The 19,766-nt window shown below is 36.6% G+C and overlaps 1 protein-coding gene across 1 annotated transcript in view; it reads right to left on the bottom strand.

Moving 5' to 3' along the window:
- Window positions 1-19,766, bottom strand: part of epha4b (eph receptor A4b) — a 105,874-nt gene that overhangs the window by 12,520 nt on the left and 73,588 nt on the right. The window contains exons 9-11 of the mRNA XM_088913298.1: window positions 9,476-9,543; window positions 8,549-8,674; window positions 6,526-6,711 (exon numbers count right to left, since the gene is read on the bottom strand). Of these exons, the coding sequence (XP_088769424.1) occupies window positions 6,526-6,711; window positions 8,549-8,674; window positions 9,476-9,543 (380 nt within the window). The remainder of the gene's footprint in view (window positions 1-6,525; window positions 6,712-8,548; window positions 8,675-9,475; window positions 9,544-19,766) is intronic.

Genomic DNA, 19,766 nt, shown 5'->3' with positions numbered 1-19,766 from the left:
TACAGATGATTAAAATACATTTCTGATTTTGAGATGGGAAAACACAGTGACAACCACTCAATCATTTCTGTCTTGGCTTGACAACACACTGAACTGCCACAATTCATTTCTTGATTGTCCTCACTGACTGAAAAAAACACTCCCACAATCACGTGGTTGAAGCGCAAATCTATCTCAGCAGTGCCCCTCAGCCTCTTTCTTCCACCAAACCACTCAAGAAGAGCAACAAAGCTGAAGGTGATCTCTCACTAGTCTGTACAATACACACTAGCTAACTGTACACTAGGAGCTGAAATAGGGTGTTGACTGCCATCTAATTAATTTCTCTTTTTTCCATTGTTCCATTTTCCTTCCTGGAACAATGGATTTAAATTACACTATATTATATGGATTTAAAACATGATTTAAATACCTCTGAGAAATGTCCTGTTTTGGCCAATGGAAAGAGCATATCTGAAGCCAAATAAAATACAAATGTACAGTACGTAAAAACATCTTTTTGTGCTTGTGAGTTCAGAATAACGTTTGGTAGGATTCGTGATCTGCATAACAGTTATTTTGCTTTTGTTCTGATAGATTATCAACACAATTTGATTTGGATAGAATATCAAATCAAAAACAAAATAAATGTATGCAGATTCAAAATGCTTCTTTTAGAGCACAGTAGAAGACTGACAGATTTGACAGTTCCCCTGCAACTCGGTTTGTTTTTACCGGGCAATTTTAATCACAATTACATACACAGAACGGAAAAAATAAGTACTTCATTAGTAAAATCTTCTTTGCCACGACGTCACAAAGTATGTTTATAATACACCTTATTGTCCTTCATTCTGCATCTAATTATAAAGGGCCTATTTTAGCTGAGATACTACTGGAACACATAAAAAATACCTTTTATATTTTACAGAAAGAACACTGGTATCAACATATGTTTAAAACATGGCTGCAGTCTTTCATTCCAAATCCCTTTTTGAGCTAAAATTAGTTGCTGGATTGATTGGACTAATTTAATAGCTGCTACTTTAAAGAGACCCAGAAAATCTACAGGCACACCATCCCTCCCCGTCCATGACTGGACAGCTCTAGTGTAAAGTTAAAATAGAATTAACCATGTCACATTCTGGCTGCATCAGTGTAGTCCGTCCATGAATTTAAAATTCTTAAAACATGAAGCGGATCAAGCTTTTCAATACAGGAGAGTTAGATCTATTTCCCTGGATTGCACAAGTCAGTCAAGTCACATTTACTGTATATTTTTATTTAGGAGGAATACAGATGTATGCTAATATCCCAAAGAAAGCAAAGTGAGATTTGCTTTGTACAGATCAGAAGGGATAAGAAGCTCAGATGCTAATAGGAGAGAACTGACTATGGTGTCTAAATTTGCAGCGCATTCTGGCAGTAAATAAAAACAAGCTGTCTGGGTGTGCTAGCCTGCCCTTACATACATCAAGGTATTCTTAAAACATGCAGCCTGCGTTGCATCAATTCTCCATCCCCCTACCTCCTTCTCGAAGTACATCTGTAAAAATGAAATTGTCCACAGGCAGCCTTGAAGAATCATGGTTTGTGCTCGATGTTGGGGATTAGACGGAATAGATGGTGAGGCGGAGCTGCTTCTCCAGCACAGTGTTTCTTTTCCATCACAAGGCACCATTATTAGAAAATGTCTATAATATTAAAGCCAGGATTACGCTGTCTGCCTCACTTTATCCAGCGTATCTCTATTCAGGCCATACAAGGGGCTGCAGGTGTACCGAGTGTAAGAAAATGTTACAGCTAAATTTTACATGAAGAAGCTGTCTGGGGCTGGGACTTGTAAATAAAGGCAATGTCAGCTGTGATGAATTGGCCTCATTTTCTGAATCCGAAGTCGCTAATGCTGGAAAGCGTGTAGTAGACGGGGGAGGTCAATAACAACATAAAAGAACCACAGCAGGAACCAAGACACTAGGCCTCAAAAGCCTGGGTACAGGCTGTTATACATCACCCAAATTAAATCACTATCTTGCTGTGATAAATGCCCTCTCTGAACTCCCCCCCAAAATCCAATTCCCTTTTACTTTTATCCTATAGACTAATGTGGCTGTCAGTCTCGCCTCAGTTAGGTGACCAGAGACCACACCAACTGAGGTGGTCTAATCTCTGATGTCGCCTCTTGTGACTGGTTTATCAAGGTGATAGATGAAAGAGGCAATGGCATTGATTTGCTGAAAGGGTGGTCTTAGGGTAGGATACCTTTCAGCTTACCAGGTAGTAAGCTTACCAGGTTTTATCCTGCATCTTTCTTGACTGGTTTCTGCATCTTGAAAATAAACCCTTAAAATGCTTCAACAAAATGTACAGTACAGTATATCTTACAGAAAACAAGCAGAAACACAAAGTCAAGATGTATCGTACCAGAATAGCAAGACACCAGTGCAACAGCTGAACAAACATACATTGGCAAAGGAGAGTTTTAAAATATGTTTTCTAATGCTTTCTGTGTTTGTTACTTGCAAATAAAAAAATGAATGGCAAGCGTGAACTGTCTAACTTTCGGATACATTTAAAGTGACATTTGGGTTTATTACTTAAATGAAATTTTATTATTTAAACCTACACTTTAATGTATGAAAGGATATACATTCATTTTCACAGCACATACTGACCAGCTTCCCAAGCATTTTTCCAATTCCCATGATGTCATTAATGACTTTGACAAGATACAGAAAGTTTGAAACCATTCCACAAGAATGATTTTCCACAACTGACAAAGGATAACATTCATTACATCCTGTGATACAATCACATGCGTGGGCTCACTACAAAAACCCCATCATTAGCTTTTGCTTTCTGCCAGAAGGCTATTTTAGATTAAAATAAATAAATCACAATGAATAACTATAAAAGACATAATTTGAATGTAGGAATCAAATTCCTTGATAAATGTATTATGGAAATTAGACACAAGATATTTTTTCAAGCTTTAGGATTATCAAACCTATTTATATCCCAAACTAATGTGCTTTATGTATGGTACCAAATTATTTATTGATCTTGAACACTGAAAGTATGATAAAAAAAGTAGATTATAGTACAGGTCAATCAAATCAATATCTAAAGGCATAGAATTTTAATATAAAAATCTGGATTGGTAAGAAAGTTCAGAACAACGTACACACAAAACTATCAAGGATGTATTCTAATATTATCTAGAACGTCTTCATGTATATAAAGTATGTTAACATTTTCATCAGAAGGTATGAAGATGCTATGTGATTCTTAGCAGCAGTAACCTTGGCATTTAGCTTCTCGCGTACTGTTGTCCACGATGGATAGACTGAATAGAGAACATAAGGCTAAACAATACAGCTTTAACTTTTGTAAGCCTCCGCAACCCAAAGGTATTTTGCATTCCATCACCAGCAATAAAAATACAAAATTATAGCATTTCATAAACATAGGAAGAAACAGTGAAGAGATGTATCGGTTAAAGGAGATTCATTGCTCTTTATGCCTGACTGGAAGGTTGAGCCTTGAACTATGAAAACCGTTCATCTTCTATTCTGAAAAGCCTATCTTCCTGATTTAGGAGAAATGAGACAATAAAAGAAGCCAATTTATTTTTCTTTACCTGCTCTGCAATACAGCTGTAAGCTGAAATAGGGCAATAATTTTTAAATTTTAAGAGCCAAATTCTGGCGTTGCTACCCTCAGTGTCGATTGAGTATTGATTTCTCAATCCAATGTTAAACCGCCATCTGAAAATAGATGTGTTAAATCCTGGGTTCCTGTTTTAACAGCAGTTCATTCACAATGCTGTTAAATTATCTCATTCCTGGATCAAATTACTTTTTTTTCAGAGCTAATCTCTTGATTTATTGAATACTAACTTATGGTATCTAAAGGTTATTGAACTAAGGTATTGGCCTTAGGGTCTGAACCATGACTTTCAAGTAGAACCATCATCATAAAGGTCTATATGGCTTTACCTTAAAAAAGCAATTATAGCTAAATGTTTTAAGCGATACAAACTAACCTTTGCAAATGCATGAGAATACACACACAATGGAATATTCACTAATTAAAAACAGTTAAAAAACCAGGCTCCAATAAGGGAGTCAATTTATGAGATTTATATATGTGGTTCTAATATATACTGTACACAAAATACATGGTTCTCTCATAACATTATCTTGCAGGAAAATAGGTATACACACTGCAAGCACATTTAAATTAAACACTATACTAATCCTGCCAGTGCAATCAATAATTATTCATGGTGAGTTGAGGTCTGAATATAAATATTTAAAGTATAAATTCTATTATCATTATCCTTTACACTAAGCTGTCTTTCCTAAAAACACAGAGAAAACGTTTTCCTTGATACAAGCTTAAGACACAGACCACTCTAAAATGCTTTCAAATTGTAGACAACCAGATTAGGAGACAGTTAGGTGCATTAAAGAAAGATAACAGAGATGATGACAGTTCCATGGTTTAGAGATATGCAAAACGATAGTGAATAAAAGGCTATTCTGTGCTTATTTCTTCCACAGAGGGACAATTTGCATAACAATACATGTAATCACAGCATTTCTGCCTTTTTTTATTTTAATAACAGTGGCCTATTGAAGCGTTATATTATGCACAGTGTTTCTGACACATATTTATACACACATTATTCCTCTTCATTTTGAAAAAAGTCTGACTTTAATTAAACTTGGGGATGGGGGGAAAGTGACAGCTGAGTCTCAGTACAGGGTCTTGAGGTTATTGACCCGCTCTCGCTCTTCCTCGCCTGTATAGAGCCTCCATTTGACTGGCATACCCAGAGCTGTGATCTGTGAAATTGCTGAGCTACTCCATCAATTATCTTTGGTATCAATTCACACTGGGCAAACTCCACTTTCTAACCCACACCTCTCCTTCAGTCGGGTCTATACTGAACTGATAAATTGACTAGGATGCAACGGACAGCTGGTGGGGTCTACTAGTGAGCCTTTTTCCGTTCTTCAACAAGCAGTCTGAGAAGAACGCAGAAATTATTATGTCTAATGTTTGCAACTCCTGTTTTTTTCTTCACAACTATAAAAAAATAATTTCCCTTCACCTAATTTAGCCTAATGAAGAATACAATAAATGCTTCTACACAGCACCTCAAAATGGTACTCTAAGAGGAAAAGTTATTTATAATGAAACCAATGGAATGGTCTGGCATTCACCTTTTTAGAAATTAGGTGTCATTTTCTTCTACTAGACGCTTTTTATTAATTCAGTTTCGTGTTGGAGTCGTTTTCAAAATCTTGCACATTGAAGATCTTGCAGACCTTGTTTTACTTTTAGATTCATTCTCAAATGATTATTTATTCACCTTTTTACAGAGGATTTCATATAATGTCCTGAATAATAAATATTGAGCATTTTCATTTAATAATAACTGGTTGATGGAGACCGAAAAACCACAGAGATAAATGGATGATTCTGATTGTGCAAAATTGTATTTTTGGCTTGTTAAAATGAAAGCCCATTACTTGATATTTGTGACAGATGTTATTTAGAAAATCTTTAAAGGCAAATGTGGTCCTATTTTAACTTTTGGCTTTTTGAAACTTACTTTTCTCTTGTGACCGTACTAAAAAAAAACATTAAGAGAAGGCTAGCATTAGCATGACACATAAAAGAAAATGCAAAATATGAAATGTTGATTTTTTGTTTCAAATTATCTGCATGATGTTGAATATTCATGAACCTAAAAACATCCAATTAACTGTTTAAGTTATTAATATTCATCAAGTTATAAATATGCATAGTGCTTTTGTTCCTGAATAGGTGTTACTGTAATCAGACTGTCGTTTTGTTCTCTCCTAGTGGTGTTTAGCAGGCAAGTGTATGGTGTTATGGAAAGGATGAATCCTCCTCACAGATGTTCATGAACTTCATTTCAAAATACATTTAAAAGAAAATATTACTTTTCAGCAACATTTCATTTCCTTTTATTACACTCTTAATCAAATAGCAACCCACTTGCAGGGTTTTGAAATCCAGCACTGCCTATGACAGCTCATCATAAAAACTTAAGACAGTATGATTATCAACAACAAAAGCAGCTCATATATAGCATGCTGAGTTACCTTGCAAGGCCCCAGAAAGAGAAAACCACGATAAAATAAAAATGGATGAGGAAAAAATTTATTTGTAGCAAGACTAATCACATCAGTGTCTGTCTGCAAGGCTTGCTCGAGCAAATCTCTTTGTAAGTTTGTGCATGATGACTTTTCATTGTCAGGTTACACTTCATTCAGCATGTAAAACAAGCGAAAGCAGATAAAAACAAACAAACGTTCCAAGCAGCAACAATTCATGATGCCAGCAGCTATTGTCTGCTGGGATGTTTATCAGATTTAGTTTATTGTATCACTATTAAAAAAAACAGGCTTGTTGAGTCAGGCCAATTGGGAAACATTTACACATTAATGATTTTTCTTTTGCCGCATAAATTTCTATCTCCATTCATACAATAGAGCTGGGATTACTTACATTTTGTCACGACGCCTTCTAAGCGGATGATGTTAGGATGGTCAAATTGTCCCATGATGCTTGCTTCACTCAGAAAGTCTCGTCTCTGTTTCTCAGAGTATCCAGCCTTCAGACTCTTTATGGCCACATAAATTTCCCGTTTGCTGGGAAGCTTCAGTCTTCCACTGCACACCTCCCCAAATTCACCTTTTCAGAAGGAAAGAGTTTATTTTTTTCTACACTGCAGCAACAGTTTGAACAGTTTTCCAATCCAACTGACTTCAAGCACTTCAAGTTATGGTACAAGGAAAAGTCTGTGAAACAAAAAGAACTCAGCATGAGTTAGCCAAAAGCCTGAGGTTAGACTTATAATTGAAACATTTATATTTCTTGTGTTTCACTGCCTTGGCATTAAAGCAGAAAAATGATACATAACCTACACTGTCACAGACAGCCATTGGAGAGATTAGCGGTACAGCTTCAAAGGGCTCAAAGATTAGAATGAGTCTGTGGGTTAAAAATAGTATTCAAACTGGACCAAATGTGCACTGATGCTCAAATTTAAGATCTTTCAGGTGTTTATTACGTGCTGAATTTTAATGCCTTTGCAGATTACAGTAAGTAACATGGGTAGCTGGAAAAATAATCAATGTGATTTACAACTGTCTTGGCATTCTGAATTTACTCTTTCAAGAGACGATCATCATTAGGAGCTCTGTATTAGTTCTACATTTTTGAGAGTAAAGGGCATGCAGTTCATTTAATAGAATGAGCTGTTAAAACTTTGATATCCACTTTCTTAGTCACTTCTGTTTTAGTCCATCCATCTCTTACATACAGTGATGTTGAAGCATTATGGTTTCCAGCCCTGTTAAATCCCTTTCAGAATATCATAATTAGTGGAAAGAATGGAGTCTGGATGGACTTATAATGAGTAGTACAGTGTGAATTTCTGCTTTTACAGCTGAGTTCAATAAAGGTAGTGTTAGTGTTAGAGACATTCAATTTAAACTGCAGAGTTTATATAACTGAAGTCTTTCAAGCAAGTGGCACATTTTAAGCTGAGAACAAGACAAAGTTTGAGTCCTCTGAGTCCCAATAATATGAGAAAGCATCTTAACTAAACTTAATGTCAAAACAAGTGTACATACTGTACAGTACATTACGTGTATGAGCACATATTTCTGTCAATATGTAGAGAAACATAGGAATCCCTGACAAACCAAGTGTATCAACACCACCATAACAAGCAAACAGTGTGTTAAAAGTTTTTTTTTTATCTAAAAGTGCCCTAGATGGTTTATTTTAGGTATATCTTAACCATGTATGATACATTAATACAGCCTGAGGGTAAATTACACAGGAACCAGAAGTGCAGAGACTCATAAGATTAGGGAAACTGTTATTTCAGAGTTACTTCATTTGAGCCCACCTTGTCCATATGTCCAGGTGCGTACCCTACCAAGTGTTGGCTGGAGATCCAGAGATTTGGGAACAGCTCTCACAGTGGCCAGCACAGGAAAACAAAGGAATGCCGTGCTCCTGGGCTCAATAGGTGGCACCAGTAAATGCTTAATAAGCAGACTAGGTTTAAACATATCTCTTGAGATTCAGTCTGACCTGAGTGACTACCCAACAGGCAAACAGCATGAAATAAGCAAATACATAAAACTACACTGATAATTGCGAATAGTTGGTGCTAATATACTGTACCAAAATCACAGCAAAATTCAAAAAGTCCTTCAAACACTTAACAGAATACAGCTGAATTTCAGACGCAAAAGGACTAAAGCACTACATTTAAATACAGATACTAAACACCCCCTTCACAGTGTTCGCTGTTTGCATTCCTTTCTCCATTTGATCATTGCTCTTGCAGAGAATCCTTGACTCATTTCACCTACTGTGGTAAGGGAGTTCCAATAACGTCATCCTTAAGACCCAGTGGGAACCACTCAATACTGGGAGTGTTCTGAAACAATTAATTTCTAATAGTTTATTCTCCATTTTAAATTGTACATTTTTTCCTTCTAAACCCATTTACCTGCACCTATCACTCTCTCAATCCGAATGGCAGACGCATCAATCTCCTTGGCAAAATCCCGCACAGCCTGATTGGGGTCCTCATAAGTGTGTGGGTGAATGTAAGTCCTGCTCCCTGGTAGCTTCACTGTGAGAAAGAGGCAGAAAGAGAGAGAGAACAGAATAATAATAATTCCTTGCACTTATATAGCGCTTTTCTGGACACTCCACTCAAAGTGCTTTACAGGTAATGGGGACTCCCCTCCACCACCACCAATCTGCAGCCCCACCTGGATGATGTGCCAGTACTCTCACCACACACCAGCTCTCAGTGGGGAGGAGAACAGAGTGATGAAGCCAATTCATAGATGGGGATTATTAGGAGGCCATGATTGGTAAAGGCCAATGGGAAATTTGGCCAGGATGCCGGGGTTACACCCCTACTCTTATCGAGAAACGCCCTGGGATTTTTAATGACCACAGAGAGTCAGGACCATGGTTTTACACCTCATCCAGAGGATGGTGCCTTTTTACAATTATTGCCCCATTCACTATACTGGGGCATAAGGACCCACACAGACAGCAGGGTGAGCGCCCCCTGCTGGCCCCACTAACACCACTTCCAGCAGCAACCATAGTTTTCCCAGGTCTCCGATCCAGGTACTGACCAGGCTCACGCCTGCTGAGCTTCAGTGAGTTGTCAGTTCTGCTGCTGCAGAAGAAAGTCTATTGCTTTCCTTCATTAGGAAGCCATTCATTGAATCAAGAAGGATAGAAATACATTTTTTACATTATTAAGTACTTTCTTGGGGTGTTATAGTACGCCATCAACGTGAGAAATGATTAGGACATATGGTTAACATTAAAAGAAATACTGACAGATCTGATACAAATAACTTATTTATGGCTGAAATTGATTAATTCATTGCAGGTTCATTTGGATCCTCACCTCGACCATGCTGGAACTGCATCTTTTCCTCATCGGGGTCTTGTTTTGCTTTGATATACCCACAATGTCTGAAATCAAACCAAACAGGACTTTTCAGGACACATAACTACGGTATGAGTTGTTCATTTTAAACAGAACCATTGCTAAAACCTATTTTGGAGAAGAAGATTGCAATTATGCATCTACTGCCCTCTTGTCTGTAATTAAAAGTCCTCTTTGTTTCCTGAAATACCCATTTGCAGCTCTGCTCCAATGTACTGTGGAAGGCTCCCTCCGTGTTTCTGATACAAGACATCAGACTGACACAATGCATTGGTGGCAGCTTGCACATGCTATGGGCCTTTGTAAGATAAACGTAGGGCCAAGAGGCCTCTCAACACAGTTAAATTGGCATATTTAAATCCACGCTTAGTCTCCTGCTTCTTTGTGCAAAAAATAATTGGATGTATAAATGTATGGCTAAATAAGAAATAAACAATAATACTCAAGATAATAGGAAACAATGGCACAATCAGGCATATGCATCTGCTCGGTGGTATCATAAAGCATTTGTGCACTACTAAATATAATTTTGCTTTGTGTCATCCTAACCTCCTCTTTCATCACTGCAGCCACTGTAGGTTGTAGCCTAGGGGCTAGTTCACAGGGATTCTCATTTTCAAAAGCTCAAAACAAAGTTTCGCATAACAGTCCACTTTAAGGTTTACATAACAGAACATATTGTATAACATTAACATTTCTGCTGCCTTACAGGGGGAGCAACAACTTCAAGTTTGGCAAGTATATCTGAAGTACAACAAAAGAGATTTTGAAACAATCTGGTTCATATTAATGATGTACAAGAATCATGCTGTATATACTGAATAGTTCTTAGGGAAATTAAAAAACACTTAAACATGTTATACAATTCAATAATGATTTGTAATACCCTGTTCGCTAATTAATATCTACAATTATGTGATATTACATCCTCAAATAAAAGAACTATTGTTTTTTTACTCTTGTTTTCTAGTCTCTATTGTGGTGCACTTTTGTGAGTCTATGAACGGTTTGCCCTGTCCCTGTATCTGTGAAGAGGATAATTTGGAGCTTCATCATTCTATAAGAAGGATAATTATTTAAATGCAGGTTGTTTCCATAACAAATACAGCCCATTATCATATCCTGATTACAGCCCATTCTGTATAATAACATGTAGTTCTAGAATTTCCACTAAGCACTGGCTGTTGTAGTAAATTGGAAACATCCTAGGGGGTGTTGAGAATGACATATTCAGGTGTGCTGGATGAAAAGGTTACCTGATCTCTTTCTCTGGTAACTTATTTAAAAAAAAAAACAGAAATCGTTTCCAACACTTCAGACTACCTGTCAGGAAAGCTTTGTTTCAGAGAAAAAAGGCAATTTAATAAGCCCACGCTTTTTATGAGAAGGTAGAAAATTTGTGGAAAAGCGGCAGCAGCCCCACTGTGGGCAGAAGTCTGTAATACAGTACTCAATAACTCTGGACTCAAATTAAATTTTAAATTTTAATGTACACTTGAAAATGGCATGAAGATGTAAGCCAAAAATATATCAGAAAATCAATTTTTCGCTCTCCAGGTATTAAAACTCTATATTACTTTTTTCCCCCTTCGGTAATTTGTCCTTACTCATGCCAGAAATATTAATGACACGTCATCTGGCTAGAACAAATGTAAAAGCTATAAAACCTTTACTATACATAAGCTACAGTATATTATAAAGCCATTTCAATTATAATTGCTTTGGAAGAGGTTCCAGGAATTCGCTATTAAAAGGCATGTCATTAGTCATTAGATTATTCAAATTGTCAGAACTAAAACACACCTTCTGTTTGAAGTTCCCTGTAAAAGGCTTGAACCTGCTGTCACACGTGGATACACAGAAGTGCAAACTACAACGGCTTGAGAAAGTACTGCAAGCACGCAGACACATTGTCATCTTTCAGCTCATAAAGTCTTATGTAAATACTGTTCATCTACAAACAACTCAAGCTTAATGAGAATCAATAGGTTTCAAAACTACTGTAGGTGATATTTGATAATAATCATTTACAATTTTGGCTGCGTAATTCCTGGCTTTACATTCCCGTATTTCCTGCACGAGGCCACAGAAAACCAGGTTTGTGCTTAGTTTAACTCGGAGAAAGACGGAGCGGATTTGGGACAGGCTTAGGAAATATAATACACATTTTTATTTAATCCGTCTTGTTACTTTTTACACAGCTGAGTAGACAAAATCATTCCCATTGATATCTGTTCACAGGGGAATTGTAATTGTCAGCTGCGTGAAAAACCAATGTGGCAGCCCACAGACTAGAGGTCAGGGTCCACTGCCATGTGCCCGACTTCTCCCCTGAGGTTTCTAATCGGGAATCAGGAGCATACCCCTGGGGGAGCCCCACCTGTTTATTTGTTTCCCTTGGCTTGAAGGTCGCATGTGCCTGTGATCATCTACCCCCCGCCAGGCCCCGAACACGCCCTGCTTAGCAGAACACGGCACCACGAGGGGCGTCTGATTAGAGCATGTGGCAATCGGGAAACAGAGATCACGCCTCATGTGGACACTGGTCTCCCAGGACCCTGCTCACACTCCTCCTGCACCTGCTGCTCCCTGCTTCTCTGCGACACATCGGGGACGGGAGAGGGGGAGGGCAGCGGGGGGAGGTCTATTTTTCTCCACGCAAAATGTGTGGATTGTGAGCAGGGGGGCGTGCAATTTAAATAACAATAATGTCCATGCACCACTTCATTTGCCACTAGGTTTACTAAAGGTTTTATTTTTATTTTATGCCTTTTTTTAAAAAAAACCACAGTAATTTACATTCCTGCATTTGAGACTGGAATTTACTCACTTTTGATTCACCTCCCTTCAAATTTTCCTCAAGGCTCAGCCATACTAAGCACACTGCTTTTATATCATGCTGTGTGCCCCTTCCTGAGAGAAGCTGCAAAAAGCCTTATTTGCAACTGTGAGCTCTGTACTTCTGTTAGCAGTTAAGGGCTTTTGTTCAATCCCTTTCCCTTTATTTTATTCAAGCTTGTGAAATCATGGAGACTCTGTAGCTACAGTCCAGCTCTAATTATGTCTTCGAGGACACGAGCACTCATTCTAATAAAATGGAAAGCAAAGAGTTTCAGAAGTGAAGGCTAGAAATTGTGAGAGGAACTTGTGGGCCTGTGTCAACAATCAGAAAACAAAGCAAAAAGCAGCCCTTGTGTGGGCAACACTTGTGGGCACACTGTTAAATAAAAATCTATCTCCTATCGGATAACCTAGGCATCGTACTGGACCACAGATCCAAGTGAAAGAGCAATTCAACTAAATGGTGTCAAATAAAACATTCTTATTTGCCAAATCAACAACCTTTAAATGAAGGAATAAGTACAAATCCAGCAAAGTTACAAAATATTTCTCTTCTAATCTATAAAATATACCTACTGTATAAATATAAAGAATAATAAATGATAAATTATTGAACAACAAACATTGTCTTTTAAGACTTTTATTAGGGCTTTATTAGACCATATTAAGGCTTTAATATTTACTGTTAGTCTACTATCCTATTTCTAGTGTTCCTATACAAATACACTCATCATTCCATTCAAATGGAGACACCAGTGATCCCAGTACTCATGGCAAGAAAGGCAAGCTGAAAACAAATCAAGCTCTGGTCTTTCATGCTCTCATTAACACCAGCGAATCATGATATATCTGTGTGGGTTTTGATTAATGTTGCATTGTCTCAGAGCTCCTTAAACAAAAAATATACTACTCTTTAGCTATTCCTAACCTGTCTTTTGATTTGAAAATGAATTCCACTTTTGAAAAAAAAATGTTTCAAACTGTTTTTTTGTGCCTTTGTTTCTTAATAATCACCCTTGTGAAAAGTTGATCTCCCTATTATCTGTAAAGGTATACAATGACCAATTGTTACTACTGAATGAAAGGACAGTAACAAGTACAGTACCTTGAAACTTTACAAGCAAGCGGTTATTAAATTCTTTGTTATTGTTCTCGTAACTAATCTGCAGTGCTTTTCATAAGGGTACTATTCAACAAAGCATTAATAAGAGTAAGTGCATTGTTCTTAATCTAGTTGTAAGAACTGTGCATAGGGCTTGTGCTTATGTTTGACTGCGCGATACCTGTTTAAACCATCTTCTGACAAATATTTTAGCATACAATATCCATGTGCTTTTATTCTGAAACACAACATGTTTGTAAGAAGTATCAAAACGCTGGTAGCATCGGACTCCTTTCTCCAAATTTGAGGACAGATATCATTTTTAAAACTGTAGAAAATAATTAAAGTTTAAAGGGCCTCTGTACTAAGTTGGTCTTGGAAGGTGAGGCCGCTTCTGCTGAAATCAACCTTTGTTTAACTAACTCCCCCTGCCTTACAGAGAGCTTTCTTATGAGGGTAGGGGGTAGGGAGTATGTGGTTGAATATGGAATATATTAAAATGAAACCAATGAAGAATTCCTGAGTAAGTGAAACTTAGATGATAGAATATGCTCCAGGCAAAAGCTGACTCAGGTGTCTTTGTCTTCATGTGTCACACCAAATTCTGTGACTAATTTTCTCTGATAGGCCTTTTAACAATGTGGGATCACTGCCAAAAATATAGTTAGGCAAACTAAAACTGAAACCAGGTTGAATACCTAAAATATTGTACAAAAATTATATATACACACAGTTAGAAGGAGATGGGGGGAGTAGTGAGTGGCATTTATCCCCGCTTTTCAGAAGTGAAGACTCAAAGTTATTCAACAGATAATTTCCATGATATATTATACATGAGATCCCTACACAAATAATCTGGATCAAATCTTCAATGCAATTCTGATTTTCAAGAGTTTATGACTAAGACATGTGTAATGTGAAATCAACGACAGTACTAGTCATATTTGATTACTAAAAGGGCTGCATGTAAAGGACTAAAGTAAATTCAGCCACGGGCAGGTCCTTGCATCTGAATGGAAAGAGCACTTTTCACCTCCATTTTGAGGTCAAACTTTATTACCGGATTCCACACCTGAAACACATCTGTCTCCATTAAGGAAAGCTGGCAACGTTTTCATGCTGACAATCCTGATTTACTGACTCGAAATTAAAGAATGGGGCTATTTTCCATTTAAATATCCTCCCAAGAAGCATCAGCCCTCACAGTAACCTCCCCCCATGTCTAGCTGTTTTTTCTTCAATCTTCTGCATCTTGGCACCTTATGTTGGTCACCACCATTACTGCATCAGTTATGTTCTTTAAAATTCTGCATTAATACTGAAGCTATGACTGTGATCAGTCTTTCAAACAAAGGGGTTTTTAAGCCTAAGAATTTTAAAACAGATTATTTTACATAACATAGTGTAGTAACTCAGCCTTGCCCTAAACATAGTGAAAAAAAAAACAGGATTCTTAAACGTACTATTAATATCACATCACAGTTATGATCAAATCCATTTCCAATAACATCGATTTCCAAAGTGTTCTTCCACCCTTAACACAAGTTTACACAAGTAGAACATCAACCCTGCAATTGTTCAACTTCACAGTTTGCTGGTAAGCTTTCACTTTCAGTTGAAAGCTCTAGAACACTTCAAGGTCCTTTAGTATATATGTGACTCTCCACCGTCATTATTCCCCATTTCTTGTGTCTGCAAACATCAGCAAAATTGATGCTTCTATTTGTAAAATGCTTCATCAGCCAGATTTAACACCTAGAAGCCAAGGCTGGTTTCTTTCATTCCTGTTTCTAATATTGTTCCCTCACTCGTGCAAGAAAAATCAGCCAAGTGTGGTTTCATACATTCACATTCAAAGTCTGGTCTGTAAAAACAAGGGTGCCGTAATTGCTATCAGTGTGAAGCACTACATCAAGTGTCAGTTATACCGCAGACAATGTTTAATTGCCCATCTTGATTACCCCATGTCTGCCGTGGTCTCCAAATGGTGAGTTTCCAACCTTAGTCCTCCATTCAGCAATAAACGTGTGACCTTGGATGTTCAGTACACACTATTTCATGTGTGCAGTGAGCTCAGAACAACAGAGCAACTGATGAATAGAGCTTAGCATATTCAGTTAGAGCAAGGAGACCATACAGCACACAAGGGCTGCCAAAGAAAGGTTTAAAACAAGCATAATAACAATCTTAAATTCCATTTAATACGTAGTAACAGTTTTACTCCATATTAGTAGTTTACATAAAGAAAAGAAATACATTATTTATTTTTCAGCAAATGAATCATAGTGTACACACCTTTAAAAACAAATTTCAGTTTACTACGACAAAAACTCCATCATTGCCATGGTACTATACAAGAACTGATTGAAATTTTACAGGTATAATATGTTGAAAAGAAAATCTACAACTGTTTAAATCGGTGTTATCTACAACATTCAATTTTAATTTTAATTTAAATATAACATTTGAATTTGTATGGAAACACATGGAATTCCACTGTATTTTAATTCAGGGTTTATGTACTATATAAATGTAATCTTTTTTGAAAAATCTAATACAAATATTTCCTTTATAAAAGTTCATTCCATGTAGGATATCTGGTATGAAGCCATCTTGTTAATGCTTTAACTGTCACTCATGCATTACCCAAATCCATTTTTTTCTTATTCCCAATTAGGATCAACAATCATAAGATGAATGATTTATCCCATGGAATCCAGACGTAGTGCCATATAGATTCATACAGTCTGACATTCATTATTAATAAAATGCAGTATTTCTCATTTATAGCATTCGACAATAGACACCAAGCAATGGGGAGGCTTGATTACTTATTTGCAGTGCAATGCGATTTTGCAGTCCACCAAATTAGAAAACTCAATTGGATGCAGCTGATAAGTAGGGAAAGGAAAGGCAAAAGATATAGTGCACTAGGTGGGATGTCAAACTGAAAAAATGCATTAAATGCATAGGCCATATACAATGTAATTTACAAGTCCGACAACAAAACAGGCAAAATTATGCTAGCATTTTTATGCAAACATACAGCACAATGCCCTACTACAAAATTAAGCAATGAAGAATAATGGAAAAAAAAGCAAATGGGATTGGAAATATTATTCTTTGATGCCTTCTGCTTGCATTTAAACTTTTCTGGTGTACAATAGGAAAGCAAGTCTACATTTTACATCAATTAGCTTATTAGGCACATAATGATATTTATATTTTAAATAGTGAGCAGATAAGTTTGTTGACTGAGCTGGCTTGTTATCTTGAGATAACAAAATACTTCACCTTCAAATCATGTGATTTTGTAAACACACCACATGTTACAACTGGCAAAATTAGTTAAGAATCTATATGATTTTAATTGACACAAGGACACAGAAAGATGTGATCATGTCATGCTTGAGTAATCATTATGCTTGAGATAGCCTGGTTGCTCTTGATATAATTGAAGATGGCCTGTCTGCAAAAGCTGAAATTAGAAAAATAACTTCCAATTTGCACATGCCATTAACTAGACACAATTGCACCAGGCCACCCTTTGCCAACTTGTTGTAGCTACAAAGGAAAAGTGGAAGAACCTCCTACAGCAATCAGTCCAGTACCTGGTCAGATGTACTGTATGCATCAAAGTAGCCTGGGTTGTTTTCATACTTAGAGAAGTCATACCTGATGATAACTAAAGCAATGTTTTCAGCTTGACAGCATGTCATGTTTCAAACTGATCCAGAATCTTTGATCTGTATATATTTGATCAAAGTTTGTTTTGTATTATGATATTGTACTTGTCATTCATATTATTATCATGATGTGATGGGAAGGTCTTTGCCCCTCATCAACCCATCTCTTCTGACCCACCATCTCGAGACCTTTCAAGGAAAACCTAATTTAAAAAAAACCTCAATCCTCTGACACATTGCCTGAAAAAAATACAAATGGTACAGCTTGCAGGAATAGTGAACTATCAAACTCTGTACTTATTAAATTCTAATGGATGCCCGTCAAGCACCTTAATGCAAACACAGAAAAGACCTAGCATTGCAGAATGACTGGAACATCAATATCAATGTGCTACAGGTATCAGTTTTTATACTTTTAAAAAGCTTTCACATCTAAAGCGTCTGGCTTCCTTTTTATTCTAAGAACAAGGTGCTTTCTTCCAGGCAGTAGATAATTATGATACAGAATGTCAATATAAAAGTTTTGATAACCCTCTCAAATTACAAAGACTGAACCATTATAAGTAAAAAAAGGCAAAACATAGCACATGTATAATTAAAGGACTCAGAAAGTGTGTAAATCCATGTATATATTTTTTATTACAGACTCCATTCTTCTACTATGCAGTAAGGTCATTGGAAATTAATAAAATAACAGAAGGAAATGTTTTAATCATTCTCATACAGGCTCTAGCTGCTGTAGTTTTGTACAATTTCCAGTGAACCACCAGGCATTCCAAATTCAGGGCCACTCGTTCACAGACTTTTTGTCTAAGGCATCCCACACTTTGATTGTGCAGCTATTCAAGGGGAAGGTTACAATAATGTACATTTAATTTAAATTTAAAATACACTACATTTCATAATGAACAGAGTTCCTGAAAGAGGATGCAGTGCAGTGACTTGATTGAGGAAACCAAGGATTTTCTTTCAATAAAAAATAAGCATTTCAGAATACCACACAGGCACACATGTACTTGCACTGGATACGTTACTGATACTGCAAAAAAGAGCGACCTTTCTTAGAAAATTAGTATCAATTATGTTTTCAGAATTTAATATTAAAAACATGTATCGCTAATGCCTCCTCTCATAGCACAATCTTAATAATCCCTTGGTTACACTAAAACGGCCTCAATTTGTATGGAAGGCAGAACACTTTAAGATCAGACAATTTCTATTCATCTCTTGTGTGACTTGCAGCTAATAAGATGGAGCTGGACCAAAGAAATTGCTGTTTTATTTCAGGACTTTAATCAGAATGAGTGGGCCTGGAGATTAATGTTAATCAACGACACAGCCTTTATTTCTGTTAAAGAGCTAAGGGAAAACGCAAAGTACGTAATCATTATAGTCTTAAAACAGTTCATCAGATGACTGAAAAACCTTTTTTTGAAATATAACAATGAAGAGGATGATAAAACAAGCTATTATGCAAAAAGTCTAAGCTTCTACTCAGAAAAAATGTATCTTTCAATTCTTCAGTTTGTGCATCCCCAGCTTTGTATGCTATAATCCTTTACTGGATTTATGACATCTTATCTTCTTTTCATTCTGATCATGTAAAGTGTATTGCAATTTTAAGAAAGCAGATTATTAGCACAGAAATGATAATAAATCACATTAGATCTAATACATCAATGGTTTGGTCTATAGAAAATGTGTAAATAGATTTAATTTAATAATGCTTTGTTACAGCAACTACAGTACAGGCACAACAGATAAAAGACAGGATGTCTGATAATTTTTCTTCCTTTAGGTTTGATATTTTCTATATTTATTATATTATGTACTCCGTTCAAAGTTTAACAAAACTAATGGCAAAACAGCCAGTTTCTCTGGTACAATTGAGGCCTTTGAGAATTTAATAATAACCTTACTAGAGCTATCAAGCAAAGGGGCTACGTCTATTAATTAGAATACCTGTGGTTCTGTACCTGCTACTGTCCTGTACTGTACTGTCTCCTAATCCTGTTGGGCATCACAGCCCTGAAGCTCAGAACAAATCAACAGCAGGTCAACTGCCACAACTACTCCTCTTTGTGATTCATTTAGCTGGGTTGGATTCCATTTTTTGCCAAGTATCTAGTTAGTTTACAATCCTTTGTAGCCTTATCCGAAAAAAAAACTGTGGAGCACCGAGCTGTTATAAAAGTGCAGTTATACTGTGTCTAGAAAGATCCAAGTCTAGGACACATAGGACTCTGTAGGTAATGCCACATCACATTTTGAAAAGAAATCCATTAAATAATTTACATTCTGAAATACAGAAGCTTTGTTACTCCCAGCTATACCCGATGTACTGAATATACTGCAGTTAAAACAGCCACTAGCAAGGATTTCATCACAGGGATTCATTGCTCTTGAACCTCTGAACATTAGTCAAATGCCTTTAGAAACTACATGACACATGAAATATTTCACATTTTCACCACATTAAAGAAAGCATGGTGCACAGCACCATAGCCATACATTTGTCTTTATATAAGAATACAAGTTAATAAAAAGCATTCAGTTATTTTCTGTTTTATATTTCTAATTAATTTAGGAGAATCTGTATTTTTTCACTTTGACATTATAG

This window comes from Atractosteus spatula, chromosome 4 (assembly GCF_055471065.1).
Source record: "Atractosteus spatula isolate fAtrSpa1 chromosome 4, fAtrSpa1.hap1, whole genome shotgun sequence".
NCBI lineage: Eukaryota > Metazoa > Chordata > Actinopteri > Semionotiformes > Lepisosteidae > Atractosteus > Atractosteus spatula.
Note: the sequence above shows the minus strand (reverse complement) of the source record. Positions and strands in the feature narration are given on the sequence as shown.